The 24,210-nt window shown below is 36.9% G+C and overlaps 1 protein-coding gene across 1 annotated transcript; it reads right to left on the bottom strand.

The window, feature by feature from the left end:
* Window positions 1–17,593: 17,593 nt before the first annotated feature.
* Window positions 17,594–21,398, bottom strand: LOC139981618 (coiled-coil domain-containing protein 63-like). The gene is made up of 6 exons (XM_071994137.1): window positions 21,333–21,398; window positions 20,794–20,984; window positions 20,065–20,360; window positions 19,229–19,482; window positions 18,626–18,756; window positions 17,594–17,899 (listed from the first exon to the last, which is right to left on the bottom strand). The coding sequence occupies exons 1-4, from the start codon at window positions 21,374–21,376 to the stop codon at window positions 19,252–19,254; spliced, it is 762 nt and encodes a 253-aa protein (XP_071850238.1). The 5' UTR covers window positions 21,377–21,398; the 3' UTR covers window positions 17,594–17,899; window positions 18,626–18,756; window positions 19,229–19,251.
* Between the last annotated feature and the right edge of the window lie 2,812 nt (window positions 21,399–24,210).

Below are 24,210 nucleotides of genomic sequence, written 5' to 3'. Positions count from 1 at the left end.
GACACCGGGAATCTAAAGTCCTTACTCGGTGTTGGGTGCGTAGTAGGTTTAAAGAGGATGATTGGTCCTGGATTAATTGTTAGTTAGCAGTCTTACCTCCAAAGCCAGAGGTATTCACAATAACTGACTCAGCGAGGAGTAATACGTGTTATAAGTCACTGATCGGAAATGGGTCGAAGAAGGAATGTTCACTACCTACTTATCTCGACTGATGAAGACCTGGACATTAACGAAAGTCTGAATACGAAGCGAAATGTCGGTAGAGTGAGGAGATAAGGTTGGGATGAAGGTTAAGGCTCACCAACCAGCTAAAACAAAAAGAAAATAGGGAAGCAGGTTCACCACGGGATGAACGTGTATTTCAATACGTCGATGCAAACATTGCTCCGATAGGGCCATCACTATCGTGTCATATAAACGCGCAGATCACGTGTTAAAATCTCGATGAGAGGGATCGAGGAGGGCTGAGGAGGGCGTTTCCCGGGGGTTGGGCTTTGGCTTTTGGATGAAGGGTAGTTCAGTGAAGGAAACATTGAAAGGGAGACAAATATTGACAAAATGGGTGACATTTAAGAATCATGATGAAATTACACCTGTTTAATGTTTACTAGATTGTCTCAGAGACAACATGACCAATAAGCCTTGGAGACCTTGGAGTATCCCCCAGACAGTAAATTCTCCAGTATATAACTTCAGGAGATAGTGTTTGTAGGGACAGTAGGCGCTACCTTCTGGGGGCGTCACAGGATTATCATCCCTCACCTGTTTATTCATCATGGCCGATGTATATTTTTTTCCAGGTATGACAGGGATGAGCAGCAGGGGTGGAACGACCTTTTCTCTACTGACGGTGGGCTAATATGCCAAATCATCCATTGGGGGGGGGGGGGGTGTAAGGTGACTTGGGTAAAATCGAGTATGCTTAGATCAGTGCAAACTGGCGCTAAATTTTGAAGGTTTTGAAAATGTCCATTTTGAAGAAGGCTGAAGAAGATTTCTCGACTGTTTATATTTTAGCTCCTATACATGTCACAATTATTTGGATGTACTGTACACTAGGAATTTTTGTAAACATTATTTTCTGTCATTGGGTGGGCGGAGTATTAGGGGGAGGGGGAGGTGCCGACCCCCCAATAGTATACGTGGTTGTGCCATGGATTTGTCGTTATGAATACCTAACATAGTAGGAAAGCTCCTTGTCTACTAAGAAATACCTGAAATTCAATATTTTGCAATTTATTTCATTATAATCGTCAATCTGATTACAGTGGTCAGTTTAAATCGACTTTTGCAGCTTTTAGGCTAATAACTTATATATTTCCGGGCCTGAATGAATGATAAATGAATTCACTGTATATACTATATAGACTATATAGACTACCTAGAATATATAGACTATATAGACTGCATAGACTATATAGACTATATAGATTATATAGACTATATAGACTACCTAGACTAAATTGACTATATAGACTATATATACTTTACAGACTATAAATACTATATAGACTATGTATACTGTATATACTATATAGACTATATATTGTATATAGACTACCTAGACTATATATACTGTATAGACTATATAGACTATATATACTACCTAGAATATATAGACTATATAGACTATATAGATTATATAGATTATATATATACTATGTAGACTACCTAGACTAAATTGACTATATAGACTGTATATACTTTACAGACTATAAATACTATATAGACTTTATATACTGTATATACTATATAGACTATATATTGTATATAGACTACCTAGACTATATATACTGTATAGACTATATAGACTATATATACTACCTAGAATATATAGACTATATAGACTATATATACTGTATAGACTATATAGACTAGATATATACTATGTAGACTGCCTAGACTAAATTGACTATATAGACTATATAGACTGTATATTCTTTACAGATTATTAGACTATATAGTCTACATAGTTAAAAAGTATATCACATGGTATTTTGTGTTGAAATAAGATACGAGGGTCAGACTTTGGCAATGCCTCTTCTTGATTGTCCGATCATGGTTTGTGTAATAGGCCCTACGTCAAATACTGACATACGAAGTCATCCACACTCACCACCCACCCCACCACACCCCACCCCACCACACCCCCTCCTTCCCCGGTTCTTCTTCCTCTTATATGTCGTCATTTGTCACAGAGATAGCCCTCAGAGCAAACAATTAACGCAGGGTTTCTTAAGTCACTTTCTGCGGAGGACCTCGGAGAGAAACACTGATTGGAGTTAAAGGCCAAGAGACCGGTAGCAAAATCTTACTACGTTGTACCCTAGATTGAGTACGGCAATGTGACAGGGTAGGCCGACAGACGGAGATCAAACCTAAGGTGCACAAGGGCCTGCCTGCCCGATTAATGCAAGATTGAGCGCCGATATTTGTGCTGGCTAGGCTGAAATCTTTTGCGGGCTGGATTCGGCCTAGCGGATAGCTTTTTAATAAACCCAGCTGGGACGGGATGACAGTATACATAAACAGCGCTTTAGCTATACCCACCACCTGTGCACTTAAACACAAGGTATCTCTTTTGTCAGAGCTCATAGAGCGACGTTTGGCATTAACCCCAACCAAGAGTAAGGCACATTTTGCGATAAAAAAATGAAGTTAGGATGGAAGTAATTTAGTGTTGTCTTGAGATTTATATTTGAACGCCGGACAAATGTCTGCAACTTACGCAACGACGATTATTTGACCTTGCTTTAAACTAGGTTGAAAATGTGAATATTCATGAGCCATGGAATCGGTGTGCACGAACCAGTATGTAGCACTGTAGGCCCGGGCCTACATTTTTTTTGGCCAAGTTATCTTTTTTTTTAAAAACACCCATAATTCAAATCGATAAGCTTGCTGGACGAGTTTAAGAGTCTATAGACAAGAAAAACTATTGAAATGAACGTAGCAAGAATATGGCTAAATTAGGTGACCTATTCTTCTGTCATCTAGGCTTTCATTTCTATCGCGTGCCGTTTTATTCAACACTCTACCCGCCGAAAAAGACTAGGATCCGATCTTGTCAGTTTTTTAACATGTAGTTAAGAACCCGTTTACGCAGATAATATTTCAGTTGAGAAAACAGTTGAGAAATTTGCATCAGATTGCAATCGTCGGATACCTCTCGCCTTCTCTTATTAGGCTAACTTAAACATTTAATAGCTACAGTTGTATCAAAGACAATTACTGGCTATAGTTATATCAAAGACATTTCAGGCCTATCTTTGTATCTATAAGTATCAGAAGTTGGAACGTAAGACTACTCTGTACGTGTACCTTGCTAATTTTAAATACATTATGTAGTATTGAATTAGACATTTAATAGCTACAGTTGTATCAAAGACAATTACTGGCTATAGTTGTATCAAAGACATTTCAGGCCTATCTTTGTATCTATAAGTGTCAGAAGTTGAAACGTAAGACTACTCTGTACATGTACCTTGCTAATTTTAAATACATTATGTAGTATTGAATTACGTACTATTTTAACTCATTTGTTTTTTGGGTTTAAAAGTGATATTGAATGAGGTGTCTCAAGTTAGCAGGAGGCCAGGGAACCAGAATGAACACTCGGGAAGGGCCGTTTCCGGCCATCTGGGGGGTTTGTAAAACCAAAAATTTTCTTGTACGCTCCGCGCCAACCGATGGTGGCGCTCCGCTCAGATAGTCGTGCCTACAACTTTGAAAATCCATATCAATCGCAAAAGGTGCTACCCCCCCCCCCCTTTCAAATTCCTGTCTACGTCGCTGGCCAGGCAATGATCAACCGAAGTTTGGCAGAGTCAAATTTTTGAGGTGGGGGAAGGGAGGTGGTAGTAGGGGGTAGTTACACTAAAAGGGTTGTTAACATCAGCTAATTCACCAAATCGATGAAATATCAGCTTCCAAAACATGACTCGGAATCATAAAATGACTTACCGTGGTCTTGGATAAGGTCTATATCATTTTTCCGTAGAACAATATTTTCTTTTTCTTTTTCTTAATTTTTTTTGGTCCATTTCATACTAACTTTTATCACTAGGAAGATGACCACTCATTGTCAATTAGTGAAATTTTAAAATTACGTGAAAGTAATTATACATTATTATAACTAGGCCGACGTTCTCCTCGAGTTTACAAGTTATAGGTTTGACCCAGATGCGAAGGTGAAGCTCGCCACAAAACTGCGACTCTCCCATTTCTATCTTGAACGCGTCGCGTTTTAGGAAACACCAAAGCCCGTCAGTTACGCCAAATTTTCACACATAACTGGACCAGACCACGCACAATATTGAACTTTGTAGCCTAGTTGAATTAATCATTTGCCCAGGCCTGACATAATTGTCAGGCTATAGTGCAGATTAAGCTAGATCTAGGTTTGGTATAGGCTAGGTTTACGCTTCTCATTTTCTCTTGGCATTTAACTAAGAACTGGTCATCAGTATGAAATATACATTTGACCATTAACTACGCATAAATATTGATGGTACTTGACAATTCCATGATATATACATGTGAAGGTTCCATGTCAATTCCATGTTTCCCCTTGGAGTATATAGGGGAACAATTAAATAACTTTGACCTCTGACCTTTGGTTCCGGTGGTCTGCGAGACACAAGGATTCACCCTGGAGTACCTTCCAACCAAGTTTGAAGAAAATCGGTCCGGCCGTTTAGGAGGAGTTTTGACACAAATTTGGAGGACACACGCAAGCTCACGCGCACACGCGCTCACCCACACTCCCTCACATTTCTGATGTGGGGTGAAGTACAATGTCGCATATCCCTATGATATAAGATAATAATATTTATGTCCTCTATCAACGACTTCTTTAATTTGAGTCATTTCCGACTGTTTTCAGTTCACACCTGACGAAGATTTTATCATTGACACTTTGCCTGGCCATCCCAACATTGTCTATGGTTGTGGTTTCTCTGGTAAGAGATTTTCTCTCCTATCAATACCGATATTTCAACTATGATAAACCATTATGTCCAAGATATTATCTCGTATGCAGCATGAACTCAGAACCAGACGTGGCATGTTACCAAGGCCATCTACGTTAAATCAAAATCATTGTAACTTGAATCTACGTACAAGCAATACATACGAAACAAAAGAGTTGGATGATAATGCCAGGAATCTTTATATATATATATATATATATATATATATATATATATATATATATATATATATATATTATATATAAATATATATATATATATATATATATATATATATATATATATATATATATATATATATATATATATATATATATATATATATATATATATATATATATATATATATATATATATATATACCACCCGTAATGCCACAGGCCTATAGAGAGTACACACGAAACATCTATCAACTTCAAAATTATTATCAAGGAGGACATTTTCAAAGTTAATCTCATATTTTTTTTGCTACCTTTCCGAATTTTGTTATTCACCTATAAGGGAGGGGAAACAAATAGAATGACCAAAATGTATTTACTCCCTCACCTTAAAACATTATGAAGAAACTAACACAGAAAATGTTAACCAAGATCAAACTGATTGGTTTTGGTTCAATTATTTCAGTAGACAAAGAGTCAAAAGGATGGAATATTAAGCAGAAGAATAAGCACATTACATTTAACATTTGCTGTATTGCTACTTGAAGAAAGAAATAAAGAAAGAGAGAGAAAAATATGCCCGTATGTCTTCTTATGTTCTGCAATCTCCCAACAACATACATTCATAAAAAGTGTTGATCACATTTCTACGGAAGCTTTAAAGGGCCATCAACATAAGAAAAACTTTTCCCCATAAGTTGACATTTTTCAGTAAATTGTTTAGATAACAAGATAATATCTTATTAAAAATCAGAGAAATGTTGGATTGCTCAGTTGCTTTAACTGAGCAATTGAACAATTTTCTGCAAAATGTTTAATTGACAACCTATCATATCTCGTCAATTCAACATTTTTCTACAAAATGGCCAATTGTTCACTTCATTTCATCTGAGTAATTGAACAATTTTCTGCAAAATGTTTAATTGACAACTTATCGTATCTTGTTAATTCAACGTTTTTCTGCAAAATGTTGAATTATTCACTTCCTTCCATCTGAGCAATTGTTCCTAAATTATTTCTTAAGGCATTAACTACATGCCATCAGTCATAATTCGCAAAATATACAACAATTTAAGGAGTTTTGAGACAAGTTTGCTGTTATTGCTGATAGTTTTTTATGCAAAGATTTTCACTCATCCCAGTTGCGAGTGCAAGATAGATGCTCTTTCAACCCTTAGATTTTCATTGTGTAAAAGATCGCTTTGATTTTGGCAGTGCAATGGAGTAATGGCTTTTTTATTTTCGCACACCAATCTGCAGCTTAAAGATAAGAGAAAGAATTGGAAATATGTACGAAGTCGCACTAATCGAGTAGCGGTTCAAAGTAGCAGTGAGGTACTGTATAGTCTTAGGACTCGCGAACACCTAACTACTGTATAGAATATACCTAGTACTAGAAGAGCCCTGTGTAACAGATGCTTGGCTATCTTCTAATGTATTTTGCAGATGTTTTATGTTTAACTGTTTGAGACACCAAAGTAGGCATATATGCTTATTTATGATCATGCGACATGTTTTACTTCCTTCATCACTTACCTTTGGTGGAAAGTAGTTTACATTTCATACTGCACAGAAAAATAATAGCAATTATGAAGCACATGTATCTGCCTAACTATAACCTTTGTTCATAGAAAGTATTGATGTTGTAGATCTGTACTACGGGGACTCAAACAGTGATCATAGTGGCGAGTGAATTTTGCGTTTTGGCGAGTAGCTTTTTAGTCACGGTCGCCAAATAGCGAGTAGTTTTAATATATTTGTTGAGGCCTGAAAACTTTAAACATAATTTCTCATGGTAGAAATCATGGATACTTTTCATACATGGTATATGGATTTGTCATATTGAGTAATTTAGACTCTTTTGGGGGGGGGGGGGGGAGGGGGAATTTGGATTTGCCATATTGAGGAATAGATCTGTACTATGGGGACTTAAACAGTGATCATAGAGGCGAGTGAATTTAAGGAGTTTTGAGACCACTTTGCTGTTATTGCTGTAGTTTTTATATGCAAAGATTTTCACTCGACCCAGTTGCGAGTGCAAGATAGCGGGCGGGGGGATTTGGATTTGCCATATTGAGAAATCCTGTTGCTTTGAGGTCAAATATCATTTGAGGTCGCCAGAAGTCAAACTCTGAAAACTCGTTTACATCTAACGATGGGAATCGTGGATACTTCTATACTAGGTGTGTGGTTGCATCACATTGAGTAAAAGACCCCAATTGTTTTTGGTGGAGGTGTGTATTGCCACGTACAGTAGACTGACCTGGGTTTATCATGCCATGGTGTAATTGTACATCAAAATGGTGGTTCGGGCCATTTGCATTGTAACAACTAGTTCTGGTTACTAACAAACAGAAGAACAGAAGAACAAGAAGAACAAACAGAAGAAAACAGAAGTCTAGTGTAATGAAGACATCGAAACCTCAATGCATTTTGCATTCTGGGTAGTAACTCAATCACGTTGTTTTTTTTCGGTAAACACATTTTGAGTAGTTAAGTTTAGTTCAGTAGAAAAAAAATGGATCAGGAGGGACACTCAAGTCCCCATCAAGGATCCTATAGGAGAGAGTGAAAAAAATTAAAGACAAACACACTCAAACCCGATTACAATGCTTAACGTGCTTGTCCAAAGCATTCTTAAACCCATTCACACTACTTGCAAGTACAATTAATTACTCAGGCAATCCGTTCCACTCATTCACAACCCTATTTGAAAAAAAAGTTATGCCGAATATTAATCCTACTTTGTGACTTTTGGAGTTTAAGACAATGACCTCTGGTACTACTACTATTAGCAAACATGAAGAAGTCAGTCTGTATCTGACCTCGATACAGAGTAGGATAGAATGTCGTGATGTAATATCCTATTAAACTTATTTGCGAAGTCATAAGATCCTGGCATTACCAGCTATTTTCTTTTTGTCTAGATATGATCATGTCCATGATGTAAGCACTCTTAAAGTCCTAGTATGCCTTCAAACAAAGTAATACGTCAACAGGACAAATATTCTGTTTTTTCTCTTTATTTCCGAACTTCACATAGGAATGCCACTTTACCAGTCCTTTGATATGAAAACATAACATATAGTCAATGTTTTCTTCCGAAAACACCACAAATAACCGTTAAATTTCAAACAGTTTGAAATTTGTTCGCATATCAAATTCAAATATTTGCGTTCTTTGAAAGATTATTGGACATGGGATTAATGACAGATTTAATTACAGAAAAACATTATCTTTATGCTGGTAATTATATCTTACGTTTAATGTATTTTTATAAATGCATATTAGTGCTTTAAAGGGTAAGGCTTGTTCCATTTGGCTCTCTGGCCGTGATTTCTTGTCGTGAAGTGGGAAATTTCAAACCACCTCGACTTCACAGCGAGAACAAAATGGCGGAATTGTGATCGTAATTTAGACTATAGAAAAATAAATTTGGACGATGAGCTTGAAGAAGGTAGTTATTCCTTTTGTTTTTATAACAATGAGGTAAAAGATGTGAACTTTTCTAATCCAATGAATTCAATATTCTCCATAATTATGGTCGAAAATACAGTATTTTTATTGAAATTTAGAGTCTTTTGTACATGTTTGGGCTTCTGCGTACGATTATCGTACGAGCTGTATTGCATCATTTTTGTGCAGCATGTATAGTACACGTAAAATGAATGTAGCGGTGTTCTCTATAGTTGTGATCACGGTAATCAGACAGTCAGTGGAATGGACCAATATTTTACAGTATAACCTAATTAAAGTGACGATCCCATCTCTCTGTCATGCTCAGTCAAAAGACAAAAATATTAAAATTGATTCACTTTATTCTGAAAAATTGAGAATGATTAGTTCTCCTGTCTCAAGAGTACACATAAATTACGATAGGCCAATATAAATTCGAAAACACAAATCGCAAGAAACAATTATAAAATAAGAATCTCGATATTGTGATTAACGATTAAAAAATCGTTTCTCTGTCAAACGCAACATTAGCGTTCTCATACTTTGACAACATGTTTGAAAATTTATTTATCGTTTTTTAAGGTCTACTTCTTAGGGCCACCAGACAATCCTTTTAAGCTGCTTTCCACTTAGAAAATTCTTTCCTACCTCGTTTTCTGTTGTAGAATATACGCGTTGACGAAGATTGGCTGCCCTTGAAAGAAAGGTTTTCAATTAAACCCAAGTTTTAAAAGTTAAAATGATACCAAGAACGTTTTTTGGTAAACATCCCAAACTTTGAGGATTTTTCATTTCAAAATAAGGCAAAGAACCCTTCTCAAATTTTTGGTACAAACAGCTAGGGTGGTACTAAATCTCCCCCCCCCCCAAAAAAAACAGATTTTTTTTTTTTTTTTCTTCAACATGACGCGTTTTGAGTTATGGCTGTCAAATACGACCTCTTTTGTACATCAGAGCAAGTTTACTACCTCCTAAATTAATATTGAGAAATGCTAGAACCCTGAAATTTGTAAAGGTGTAAGAAATTTATACTTATAATTAAAGTAGAAGACCCTCACAGCTCTAACATGGTTACGTTGGTATAAAATTGGCATCAAAACCCCTTCCTCATGCTGAATCGCAGCATGAAATAGCAACTTTAGAGCTGCACAACTTGCAAATATATTATAGGAAAGCATTTTTATCATTATTTGTATTGTTTGTACTAGACATAATAACCTCTGAAAGAATCAAGTATCCCCTAAAGTAATGGTTTAAAAATAGCACATGTTTCAGTAGTGAAAATTACCAAAATCGTATATTTTGACACAGTTAACCTAACTCCACAAGACAATGTTTTTATAGATTAATTTTTTAATTCCTATTCTTTGGGATAGACTCTATAGGCATCTGTAATAGAAAGGTATAGTAGAATGTTTAATTGCTGAGAAATGAGACCTCAAAAATCAAGAAAATGCAAAAATGACGTCACGGTGGGGACAAATTGTGGAATTTCAAAGTGTGATAAATCGGCCAATTTTGAAGCAATGTAACTGAAATTTTCAGAATATGCTTATTTTATGGTGTTCCAAGCATACAATAAATTTGGGAATCTTTAAATAATGTCGAACTACAAGATACTCCGAATTTGGTGATTTGATATGGAATGAACCTGATATGATTCTACCTGAATGGTAAAGTATTAATTTCTTGTATCATGGCAGAGATGTATACGTTATCAGAGAATCGTTGATAATCTGAAAACGATCCAACGAAAGAAATGCAGTGACTCACTAAGTGAGAAATATAGAAATAACGTGTCACCTCTAAGTTGGTATAAGCTTCCACATATTAATATGATCAGAACCGCACGGGGCATGTTATCAAGGCGGTCTACGTTAAATCAATATCTTTGTAACTTGATTCTAATTTAACTCAGGGTTTTATTGAGGGAGTTCGATTGTTTTTTCCTTGTTGCATATGCCCACACTTATCACTTAAAAAACAATTCCTTAACAAATCTTGTCTAGAGGGGCTATATCCTACTTATACCCCCCCCCCCCCCCGCCTCCCCCCGCTCCGCCAGACTGACACACACAAAAGTACAACAACACAAATCCTGGTGTACAGTACACATAAATTCATAACATGTAACTGCAGTACAATTTCTTCAACATTGTTTCTTTCAAAAGTTGCAACTATAACTACACTTTGCATCTAAGCAGCCCGATTTTTACCCAATTTATTTTTAACGGGAAGCAGAGATCTCCCTTTTTCAGACCTCTCCCATCTCCATAACAAACATGGTGGTTGCGCGCCTGCTCTTTCTTTATAAATTAACTTTAATAAAGGGTGTGAAGACTCGCGCAAATAGAAACGTCTAATGCCGGTACTCTGACCTAATTTCGAATGAAGTGTAACAGAAGTGTTAAACACCACCATCGATCCCAGAAAATACACACACAACTTGCTACCGTCGGTAATTAGACACAAGTGTACAGTCAGTACATACAGCTGCGGTCAATACCCACAGCACAGTGTACAAACGGTACAGCGATGGACATCTCAGGTCCAGCTAAAGATAACAAGGTATCACGTTTCACTGTCTGCATTTGTAGCGACACGAACAAAACGTCACTTGCAAGCAACAAAAGTTACCTTTTTCAGATGGCCGCACGCGGTTTGGGGCGAGTCTTCAATGCCTTTAAAACCCGGAACTATTGCTTTGTACTTGGGCTTGTAGTTATTATTACAATGTTGCCAGACAATGATCAATCGAAAGTTTGGCAGAGTCAAATATTTGAGGTGGGGAAGGGGAGGGGGAGTGGGGGGTAGTTACACTAATAGGGTTGTTAACATCAGCTAATTCACCAAATCGATGAAATATCAGCTTCCAAAACATTACTCGGAATCATAAAATGACTTACCGTGGTCTTGGATAAGGTCATTTGCCTATACGTTATAGGAATAGTCATCATATTTTATTATATTTCATATTGTTTATAATCATGATTTTCGAGGCAAACTTTTAAGAGGCGGTAGTGAGTGCAGGTTGGCTATACGTTTTTATTTTATTGTGTTCTAGACATTAGATTTTAAGAAATAGAGATCTATCAAAGAACGTGACACTATCTTGTTATTTTCCGTAGAACTTGAATGTTTATAATTAATAATTAGCCTTGATCCAACCAATCAAATCACTAAAAAAAATGATTGACCACCAACCAAACTAAACGACCGTTAAAAACGTTTGAACTTGAATATGAACGCTTTGTATACTCTAACCTTGCCCACGAATTGTCAATCATCGAAATTAAACGTTTTCTGGGTTGTGTATCAAACGGATAGTACATTGGTAATCCGATATTTAAGCTCACAACCCGCATCATCTTGCATATCACCCTGTTTCCAAGTATTAAATTTGTTTCCATGATGTAGTTACATCCGTCCTGTCCATATCATATTTGTCTACAATAATCATCACGTGGTGAGATCACGGTATGACTGGCAACGTTAGAAATGATCTCCGTAATATTGAACTCAACTTTCCCGTCCCACTTTCTACCCATTCAATCCCCATGCCCCTCTGCGTCCGCCCAAGGAGCATGCTTTCCAATACAATGATGAGCAAGAGGGTAATCCACGGAGTTACATATCTGAACGCCAGCATAACATTGATTTCAAAGGAACAAATGTATTATTACCGTATCTATGCAATCTGGCAATACCATTTTTTTTTAAGGTGACATGACTACCTTCCTTTTTTAAACGCTATACTGAACAAAACTAGGCTGGAAGTCCTGACTCCAGAATCATACTTTTAACAGTAATAAATTTATTGTGAAATTTTCCTCTTTTTTAAAATTAATTTTGGTCCATTTTATACTAAGTTTAATCGCTAGGAAGATTACCACTCATTGTCAATCAAGGAAATTAATGAAAGGAATTATACGTTATTATGAATAATCCGACTTTCTACTCGAGTTTACAAGTTATAGGTCAGACCCGGATGCGAAGGTGAACCTCGTCACAAAACTGCGACTCGTCGCGTGGCGCGTCGCGGGTGGCACCAAAGCCCACCAAAGCCCGTCAGTTAGGCCAAAGTTTCACACATAACTGGACCAGGCCACGCACAATATAAAACTTTGTAGCCTAGTTGAATTAATCATTTGCCCAGGCCTGACATAATAGTCAGGCTATAGTGCAGCTTAAGCTAGATCTAGGTTTGGTATACGCTAGGTTTACGCTCCTCATTTTCTCTTGGCATATAACTAAGAACTGGTCATCGGTATGAAATATACATTTGACCATTAACCACGCATACATATTGATAGTACTTGACAATTCCATGATATGTACATGTGAAGGTTCCATTTCATTCCATGTTTCCCCTTGGAGTTATAGGGGAACAATTAAATAACTTTGACCTCTGACCTTTGGTTCCGGTGGTCTGCGAGACACAGGGGTTTACCCTGGAGTACCTTCCAACCAAGTTTGAAGAAAATCGGTCCGGCCATTTAGGAGGAATTTTGACACAAAATTGGGGGACACACGCAAGCTCACACACACACACGCGCGCACGCACCCCCCACACTTCCTCACATTTCTGATGTGGGGTGAAGTACAATGTCGCATATCCCTATGATATAAGATAATAATATTTATGTCCTCTATCCACAACTTCTTTAATTTGAGTCATTTCCGACTGTTTTCAGTTCACACCTGACGACGATTTTATCATTGACACTTTGCCTGGCCATCCCAACATTGTCTATGGTTGTGGTTTCTCTGGTAAGAGTTTTACTCTCCTATCAATATCTATATTTCAACTATGATAAACCATTATGTCCAAGATATTATCTCGTATGCATGAACTCAGCTATACGTTACAAGTTATAAACGAATGAGATATCAGCAGCCATTTCAGAGCCCTGTTCCATATCTCAAGTCCACTAATTCTAATTCGAGAGCTGGCAATATAGTACCCATCGATAATTAAAGTGGTTATTGCATTATGAACGTCTAAGACATTAATATCATATTTTGTCTACAATTGGTGTCTAGAACAACTTTCAAATTTGATTTCTTCCTATTTTGTTTGATGTGTGTATGTTATGTTATCCTTCGTTATGATGTATGATGATATGATAAATATTTGTACATTTGACTTAAATTATTGATTATATAATAAATTTTCCTCGAATAAATAAATTAAACCCATTTCATCAGGAACACAAAAAAAAAAATTTTTCTTGCAGGAAAATATGTTGACTTTTACTTCGTTAATGCTGAAGACTACTCAATATGCTATACATTTTTATATATGCATTGTATATTCATAAATGCCCCAAAAAGTTGTGATGGTTAATAAGTTAAGTATCATATCAATACAACTAAAGTCATTCATCTTACATGAATTTCGTAATGTATCGTTTGTTCATAAAGTTTGTCATATGGTTTGCCTCTGTTGTTTCATTCCGGCTTTGAAGAAACAATATTTGATATTTAATAAAATAAATTTAATAATTTCACACTCATGACACTTATATCACAATGCTAACAGTAGCAAATGTTAAATAATTAAAAGATCATATCAAGGATGTAAGGTATTATTTAATGTTCTTATTGTTTTTTTGGTTTTTTTTGTAACATGACCTGCTAGGTCACGGATTCAAAATGGCTCCAGTTACCGGGAGAGTCCTGGGAGAGATGGCTCTAGGAGAGAAGATCTCGTATGATGTTTCATCCTTAAGCATGAAGAGATTCCCAACTGTAATTGCTTCCAAATATTGAGAAGAACCTGTACGAATCATCAATCATTACTAAATGTGGTAATGAGATTAGAAAACATGACCACCTGGGTTTGATGACATCATGGGCCATGGCAGACTTTACTTTCATGTAATAATAATAATAATAAGAAGAAGAAGAAGAAAGCGCTTTTATCCAGTTAAAAACAACTGCTCAGTAGCGCTGCAGGAGCAAAGTACCCAAAATGGACACAACAGTTATTATACAAATGGATACGCATTCATGAATAAGAACGTCTTGAGTTCTTTCTGGAAAGTTGACACATGCTGGATTGTTTTCAGATGTAAAGGGAGACTGTTCCAGAGCTGTGAAGCTGATCTAGCAAAGCAACGTTCCCCATAGGTGGAAGTGCGAACAGTAGGAATGTGTTTTTGTTTCTTCAATACGAGCTTCTATATTATGCTGGATACATTTTAATGACAGATTGATCAGTGAATCTTAGCATGTACACCTTGGTTGTTTAAAACTGTATTCTGGATACATGATAGTCTTAATTATCAGACTGATGTATAGTATAAACAAAACCACTTGCATTCAGGGTGAGTGATACACGTTTATACGTGTGAGATTTCAACAACAACAAAATGAGTTTATTTCGTTGACATATTTCGTTGACATTGATTCAATATCGAAGTAGATTTGTATTGAAATGTTACCAGCACTTTTTACTGAAACTGGAATGTACATGATTCAAAATATATGAACTTTAAAAAAAACGGTTGACTTTGATGCGATGATGCGATGATAGTTTGATTAGTAAATCTTCAACGAATGACAAATTTAATACCCTCAATATATTACAATTAATTAACTGAAATCAAGCGTTTAATTCCAAGGTGCAGCAATTTGAAAGATGATGGTAATTTGAAGAACGGAAACGTTTTTATTTTAATTTTTTAATGTTTCACGACAAACCTTTAAATGATCTTGACTTATTTAAACCGTAAAATGTCCAATTTATGAAATTTCTTGAAGGGCGTTTTCTATCAAGTTCATTTGTGTATATGTGATTCAGTTCTGAAAGTATTCAAGTTATGAAAAACAATTAGGGAGTTAATGATGACTCGGGTGAAGAAGGTATATTAATATGTTAATTAGTATGTTAATTAGTATAGGAGATGAACAAAATACTGAAATGCGGTCTAATACATTCTATAACATTCAGCTAGAAAAGGTTAGCCTTTTCAATAAGACTATATTGTGATCAGACATATGCACATATATGTTTGAACATAAGTTCTGAAAAGAATGATTTCATGAAAACAGTTAAGGATAAAGCTATGTGACTTATAACTTATAAGTAATGTTTTATATTGCAGGAGATGCACGCTTTTCAGTAAAATATTCCATGTAAAGAAATACGGTATATGAGATGAGAAGATACTGAAATAAGTTCTTTGAAGTATATACAAATAAATTGATAACTTTAACTATATACATAATACTAACCTTTTCATACATGCACATATGTTCAATATCATTTAATTTTTCAGTTGTTTTCTCTATAGAGTTCATGTTCGTGTATGTGTGATTCATTTATGATAACAAAATGGTGAAATAAGTTACCAATTTAAAGATATAAATGTTACTTCAGGTAAGGAAATTATATTAAAATATATAAAATATTAATGAATTATATTTGTATTCATCACCGCATCTAACGAGTGTTGCTCCAAATAAGATTTATTTTCTAATTTATCAAATTAAGGCAATTATTTCACCAAATTGAATCCTTCTAGTGATGCCATTTCTTATGTTAGTATAAATCCACCTGTAAATTACAATTAGAAGAGTTTTAACATTTTTCGCCTTTTAATGTTCTCTTCATATGGTGTCACAACATTTATAAAAATCTACTCACAAAGCTACTCATCATTCCATTAGGTAAATGTTGAAGTAAATGATAACTGCATACTATATAAACATTGCATATCAAACGTGTAAGCTTCCTTTTAGCATATTTCTCCCTGGTTGAGGAGTCACGTGATTTTAGTGTCTTTATTTCCTGCACTAATAACCCTACGTTTTCAATATTGTCATAATGATTTGGAAACTTGAGAGATAATTGCAATAAACCTCAGTGATTCACGCCCATACACCTACCACCAAGTCAACACCTCACCCTTATATGCAAACGACTTCAAGATGCAATTAATTTATTAAGTCTCGAATCTGTGATCACATCGATCTTAAAAGTGTGACTAACAAGTAATTTTATCAGATTTCCGAAATCGATTTAGATGCAAGTTTATGCATAACGTTGACAATTTGTCTGATAAAGAATTACCCACACACAACCCAGTCATCGACCGTACTCGTTCGAAAGTACTCGGATGACAATAGCAAGTAATCTAATTTATCTTCAGATTTACAATGTCGATATATAAAACTACAAAATAAAAAGAACTTAAAGCTGAATTAATTTCACTGAATCTGGATAATCGCTAACACACACCATTCACATAATATACTATATTACGCCAATCAATCGCATCCTGATTATTGCCGTTATTGACTATATATGTTGCAGCTATGTATGCAGTGTTTTTTGTTTATTATTATACTATATCCTTTTTTATGTTTATTTGTTAATTAGTTGGTTATTATTTTAACACCACCCTAGGCCTATGACCATAAAATATTTTAATTAGCATTAGTATTAGTATTCGTTATATCAGACGACGGGAAGACATTACCAAAACCAAGGGGTGTTTCGGCATCAATTCAAAACTTAAAATTGAAGTAACTGTCGGTATATGTGCGACTGACGCCAACGTTAACGTGCTATACAGTTTGTTACATCGGTGGCCCAGCCAGTCTTCAAAGGAGTGAGTGGTGTATATTGCCAGCTTGTTCGCGTCTTACCAAATTCCCGCAGGTTAAGTTTTTTTTTCCATCAAGGTGTTTAAGAGGGGGAGAGGTAAGAAGTGGTGTGGCAAATTCTACCCCGACTGATTTCGGTTGGGGCATGAACCTTAGTGGATGGGTCAGAAGAGGATTAAAGATGATAAAAACAAAATTGGTGTGTCTCCCCCCCCCCCCCTCCGACCCCTCCTTTGTGCGCACTTCGCTGAATACCAAAGTTGCAACGGTGGGCGATACGTCAACTGATCAAAGGTTTTAGGCAAAGTGAACAGTCGAAAGAACACGTTTTATAAGTTTACCGTATTTATTTACTCTTGTTATTATAATAATAATGAAACAATCTCATTCTACCTTTCTATTTTGTCTAATATCATGTATATTATGAAACTCTATGCCATCTATAACTTTATATTTAATATTGCATTGAACAAACTAAAATCAATTAGTGCGGTAATTTATTGTTTTTCTACTTTGTTTTGTCCTTCATTAGGAGCGGGTGTTTTACTCGATACTTTATCTCTCTTTCGCTCTTTTCGTTGGACCATTTTAGCAGCACGTGATCGAAGTACTTCCGGTGGTAGAGGTTGGGTTTCGTCAATACTGGATGTCTCAGAATCAGAGTCGGATTCTTCCTGTTCACTGTTGTACCAAAAAGGCAAAAAAAATAAGAGAAACTAAACATTTGATTCAATAATATAATAAAAATTAATCGATAAAAGAATGTAGAATCGTTCATATACGCAAGGTGTTTACGTGGGTAACCGATTGGTGTAAGTGGGTAACCGATGGGTAAACCTGGACTTAACTCCAACCATTTTGGTGCAGGCTAGCCAGGTATGATCGTTCGCCCTTTTTTTCACATAACGTATACAGTAGACTACTGTAGAAGTAGGTAACTATAGAGGATGGTTATACATATTGTGCGAAATCAGAATTTTGGGCACATACACCAATGCGTACGAAGTGACTCTAAGTTTCCTTTTGTTGCGCAAAAGGTATTGAAATGCGCATAAGCAATCCGGCTCTAAGACGTATTCCTGCGTCGTGTTTAGCCAATTACTAGAAAAAAAAAGACATTTTTATCGGGTAAAAATGCTGCCAAAGTAAAAATCAACGTAAATTAGTGTCAATGTGTTTAACAATATGCCTTTTACCAGAATTTACTGCATTGTCATTCCTAAAGCCCATACTCTTGTATCAATAACTACATGCCAAAAAAAATTTATGGCGAGGTTTTTCAGCTGCGTAAACCTCCTGGAAATCTTCTATGCAGGTTAATTCAAGAAGTTACAACAACTTCAATGAAACCGTGTAGTCTTTCTCTGTTAACTTTTGAAAAAGACAATTGTGACTGCAATTACTTACACTTGCTCAATGGTTGGAGGTAAGATGTGGACGCTAGCAACACTGACGGGTCGTAAACGGGCCGCTGTAATACTGGCAGCTTGTTTGGCGTTTTGTGCTTGCTGACCTGGGTCACCTTTCCCGGATGCCTCCTGGAAATGGAAAGAAAGTGCTTAGCAAGATATACTTAAGTGAGATATTTTGTATCCTTTCTTAACGTACAAGTTTGACATTGCAAAGTATAGTGATATAAGGATAAAGAAGGCACTTTAGGAAGAGATTATGTAACAAATGTCTTCTTTTCTTTTCTAAACGATCGAAAGGAACGGAAAGCGGAGTTGCAACTCCACATGTGGGTGGAAGGCGTTTTTTTTTGGGGGGGGGGCGGGGGTGGGGTGGATGAGGTTGGAGTCGGGTACTTAAGTTAATAAAGAAACGTGTACACATGACAGTTTTAGATGATATTATGGACTGGTGTCGATGAGAAGAGGAGATACTGGGATACATTGGGGAATTGAAAATCCGGCAATCTTCTGAGAGCTTGCACTAAGTCCTGTATATATGATATCACATCAATTGTTATAGTGTTATCATACAAAAGACTTTTACAATAACTTTACTTACTTTCGCTTTTTGATATTTCTTAATTAACAGAAACTCGTTGGCAAGTTGTTCAATAAGGCCAAGGTATGATAGAGCGTTGTCGTTGGTGATGCCATCCGAGCAGCCAAGTTTTTTTCCAAAATACTGCTATCATCACATCCAATACGTCGACATATGCCGATGACGCTAGACTTGACCAAGTCTAATCTTTTGTTTGTCTTTCTCATGGCATTCTCGTTGGTAGATAGTTCTTTGGTCAGAATACTACACTTACCCTGAAAACAGAATCAATGACGAAACATGTTACAAATTGGAAAAATGAATATTCATACCTATACGGCACAGTTATGCGTTCTATAGCATGAACGCGGATATATGAACCTTTCCGTATTCGATCAGTCTAAGTTATATTTTATCAGTATAGGCTATGTGTGTGTGTGTGTGTATGTGTATATTATGTTCAAACGAGTATAACGTCGGATCTTCCGTCGGTTATTGGAAACCCATAGTTTTATTCAGCCTTTTAAGACCCTATACTTAAAGTTCACGGCACCCCTTCCTCCTGGCCCTCCCATCTTCCCTTCCCCCCCCCCTTTCTCATAAAAACAGGAATTTCAACATCCATCGACATTGAAACAAATGCAACGTACTGCAATGTAAACGATATTTGGGGGCGACATTGTTATCCGAGGTGCTGACCTATAACTGTTCCTTCAAGACATAGATAATGCTGTCAAGTCACTTTCATTCATGCATGTCCCTTCTCTGCTTACGTTTTGTTTCCTCAAAACGTTCAGCAAAACCACAAAAAAATTAATGTTGTCATTTTCCTTGAAATGAGCGGTTTAATGGCCTACCTCTAGCCCTTTCATAATCTTCCTCCTCTGATCACTGACGACCAATCCTTGTTCCTTGAAGACCAGCATATCTTCGCTCAATCCTTTGATGTCTCTCTGGAAACATTCGATGTCATTGTTTAATTCGTTGACATAATTAAACAGAGCGAAGTTAGCGTCCTCCTTTTGAATAAACTTTCGAACCAGGATATCCAAATCTGATTGTTTTTCGATTTCAATAATTCTTCCCATTGATGCCTCAAACTGTTTCATTTCTTCGGAATAAGATGGTGGATGTGCGATCGCGAGTTCCTCGGCTGGATTGTATAAAAGGATAAGGCAGTTGGTTATTGAGTTTTCGAAAGGTTACTCTATTGCCTAAAATACCTTCTCACTTCCCCCCCCCCCCTTTCATCCCCTACTGTTGCGTCTCGAACAAATAGCAAATATATGTGACAAGCAACAACAAAAAATAGTTTATAACAATGAGAAAATTAACTTCTTAAATTATGAACAAATAGTAACACTGATATGATAAAACAAGATCTGAAAATGTAAAATGATAAAGTAGAGTAACCTTTCATCCACATCATATTGTCGAATAATAATAAAAAAAAAAAATGCAACAATGCAATCTACTGTAACCAATTTCTGAATGATTGTTACTGCTAGCAATATAACTGTGGCAATTGACTCAATATTTGTGATGTTATAACTTTCGTAGGAAATCCCCGTAACTAAATCGCCTACCTCTTTTCTTTCTTTTCGCTGCCTCGATTGCCTTCTGTTCTGTTCTCTCTTGAGCTTTGACATTCATAAATTCCTTCAAATTTTGCTCGTGGTCGATGATTCGCTTCAGCTCTTTCACTTCCAGATTGTAATTGGTTTGGTCCTTCTCACTCCTATCTCTCAGAGCGGTCATCTTCGAGTGAGCTTCATCCCTAAGTTTTGTTTGCAAAACGACAAGAAATGATTTTTTTTTTGTATAAATTGTAAACGTAAAACAATTATCAATAGAAGACAACCAATGAGCAACTCCCTGAAAAGTATGTCATAAAAACAAAATAAAAAACATGTACTCATGCCCGTAACGAAGGATTCTGAGTTGCTGGGCCATCAACAATATAAGGAGGGGAACCAAAACTTTAAGGAGAGGAACAATATACTCTGAGATTTTTGTACATATAATGATGATTCATATGGAGGGGGGGGGGGGGGTACGTAAGTCTGCACGGGTCGGGGGAGGGGCACGGGGGATTTAATTGATCATGTTGTTGACAGTGACTAACCTTGAGTCGTATGCAAAAGTTGACTCTTCAATAACATCGCACATTTCTCTCTTGACCTCATCCTGTTCTTTTCAATGTTGTATTGAAGGTAACAGTAGCCTGTTTAATAGAAACGCGTCAAAATTCAGTTTGAAATATCTACTAGAATACTTCACAAACACTGACACATGTCTAGGCACGAAACCAGGCTTGTTGAGAACGGGGGGGGGGGGGTGTCACTGGGAATGACCATTCATTCAAAGTGAGGCCAATATTTTGACATATACTTATAGGTCCATATTGACATGTACATGAACATTATTGGATGTACCCCTACACATTTGAGGTACTGTGCTACCCTCCTAGGAAAAAAAATTACGCTCACGGTACAATCGTTCGAAGAAGCCGCCGTAAAAATAATACCCCAGTTGCGCAAGTACAGTGAGATCCATGCTTGGTTACGCCCATTCGATGGTTACGTCACAGCTTTCTACGTGTACGTCACTTGTCATGTAGTATCATGCAATACCGTACTTCTCGAGACAATGCAACTTGCCACATTATAACTTGTCTTGAGAGATGAAAAAAACTTGAGGTCTTGGTGATCGGTGAGCCCAATTTACTCACATCTTATTTAGCAAGCGAATGTTCAATAGGAATGTTCTTGTTGGTGAAGGATATATGCGAAGACAAGAAATGTGCATGAAAATGCATTTTTTTTCTTCCGGATATAGTCTCTACTCGTAAGTTGATGCCGAACTGTCAAAATATAGATGTTCAGAATTCTAGAAGTCGGCATTTAGACTTACAAGGTTGAACTACGGTGAATCTCTTGTTTTGGGGAAACAAACATGATACTGTAGAGATTCCCCATCATTCAGGCCTACAATATCTCCCCTCTGGACTGACATTGTTACGGAAATAACCGTCTTCTAGTCAATAGGAAACCCCCCATGAAAGATGGCAGGCGAAGGTTTCGCGTATGCCTATACACCGTATCGACGTACGATGCACCACTGTAACGCATGCATAACAATGTACACAACAGTCTCGATGAAAGGGGCCTTGGGGTTGAGAATAAATCAAGTGTTGTGGGGATCGTACGCAGGCTCTATAGTTTATTACAAAGGTATACAATATTTGATATCTGACTGTCTGTCCAGCTTGTCTTCTCACACATTGCACGGGTACTTACAGGAGTAAGGGGAGGTGGGGAGAGGTGGTGGGGGTAAAATGGACATACTAAGGTCCTTTAGACTTGAAGTAGTGAGAGTTTCAAAGGACATTCTCGCCGCAGACCATGTAAGAGCTAGCATATAGGCCTTCATAACCTTTCTTCGACGAAATATTATTTGTTATGTTGTATATAGAGGGTGAACGAAGGGGGGTGTGGGGTGATGGTGGTACGAGGGCGCTTGTCCACTGAATTAAACTTGCCCGAGGATCTGTCCGTTACAAAGTATCGAAAACAAAATGAGGAAATTGGGGGCGCACTATAAGCATACACCACAGATCTAACATAGAGTATGCTTTCGGCCGGCTCATACTGAAGTAGTTGCCTATAGTATACTAGGGTCTTAACAAGACTATGAAGGAGCTAGCATTAGGCCTTCATAATCTTTCTTCAACGAAGTATTATTTGTTATGTTGTATATAGAGTTTGTACGGAGGGCGGGAACGGGGGGGGGGGAGATGGTGTTACATAATCCTAATTCATTGGAAAGTTGTTTTGTTCGACAGGTAAGAATCGTTTCCTCAAGAATGTTTTCACCCATAGCTAGTATCTGTACTGCATGGATGGGCATGTATGACTGGCAATCTTTATTATTTTCCGGTGCGAATCGTAGATCCGTAATGTTATTCCGAATAATTCAAATACTTTGAAATTAAGGACAACACAGCTGGATAACGATACAGATAATAATAAAAGACACATTTAATGCATGAGAAGGTACTGAGATTGTGTCGATGTGCATAGTCAACGTGTGTGGGTTGTGGGTTATTATTGGTATTTCTTTGACTTGCAAATGTAGTAAGATACGTTTTACCCTCATCAATGAAGTTAGAGACGCAGCTGATAGGTTTTGCATGTATAAACCCCACCACTAAAGAGCATTGACCAATCAAGCAGTAATAATTTTACACGTGATCTACGAGCACTGCGTCATAATAAACGGTCCGTGTACCGGGGTCAGTCGTAAGACAATATGTCCTGACGACATTCGAAAACTAGTTCACGAAGATCGAGTTGAATCGGGTCGTACTCAATTGGGCATTGTGCGACCGAAATTTACATTTTTTGGCGTGTGACCACGTGATCACAACTTTGATATGACTAGGATAATTTTCCCCCCTTTATGAAGAATGATGATTTTATAAGAAAATGTACGCAAGGAAGGACCTGGATATAATAATAATAATAATAATAATCAGAATCAGAATCAGAATCAGCAGTTATTTTTACGATGCTTAAGTGATCACAAATGTGGGAGCAATCCGCAAGGGCCTATGGATTACAACTTCCACGTCGGGTGGCTTCCAATTCAACATTTTAACTCAAATATGGAATTTTTTCAACTAGAAAGTTATTTCGGATGGGAAAACCGTAGATTGCTCTTGAATGAAAAACCAGTCTTGCTATGACCCGGCTGGGTATCGAACCCGGATCCTCCCGATTACTAAGCCTCGTTGCTTTAAATACCACCGCCTTTGTCCACTCGGCCACAGCACCGGTATGAAATCCAATATCAATTCCAAATCAAGTCCACTGGAGACTGATAGAGCTAGGACTGTGTTCACATGCACCATGGTAGTGTTATGCCTAGTGCAAAAGGTGATCAAGATTCCCTTGAAAATAGAAAATGATTAGTACACATAATCGGAGCCCGAAAGCCGAGCA

The sequence above is a fragment of the Apostichopus japonicus genome, chromosome 15, assembly GCF_037975245.1.
Source record: "Apostichopus japonicus isolate 1M-3 chromosome 15, ASM3797524v1, whole genome shotgun sequence".
Lineage (NCBI taxonomy): Eukaryota > Metazoa > Echinodermata > Holothuroidea > Aspidochirotida > Stichopodidae > Apostichopus > Apostichopus japonicus.
Note: the sequence above shows the minus strand (reverse complement) of the source record. Positions and strands in the feature narration are given on the sequence as shown.

Excerpts from the sequence above, each read along its gene's own strand:
- LOC139981618 (XM_071994137.1), bottom strand. The coding sequence starts at position 21,376 with ATGTGCGATGTTATTGAAGAGTCAACTTTTGCATACGACTCAAG. Across the intron at positions 20,361-20,793 it reads AGCGAAAAGAAAGAAAAGAG|CCGAGGAACTCGCGATCGCA; the intron begins GTAGGCGATTTA and ends TATACAATCCAG. Across the intron at positions 19,483-20,064 it reads AGATTATGAAAGGGCTAGAG|GGTAAGTGTAGTATTCTGAC; the intron begins GTAGGCCATTAA and ends TTCTGTTTTCAG.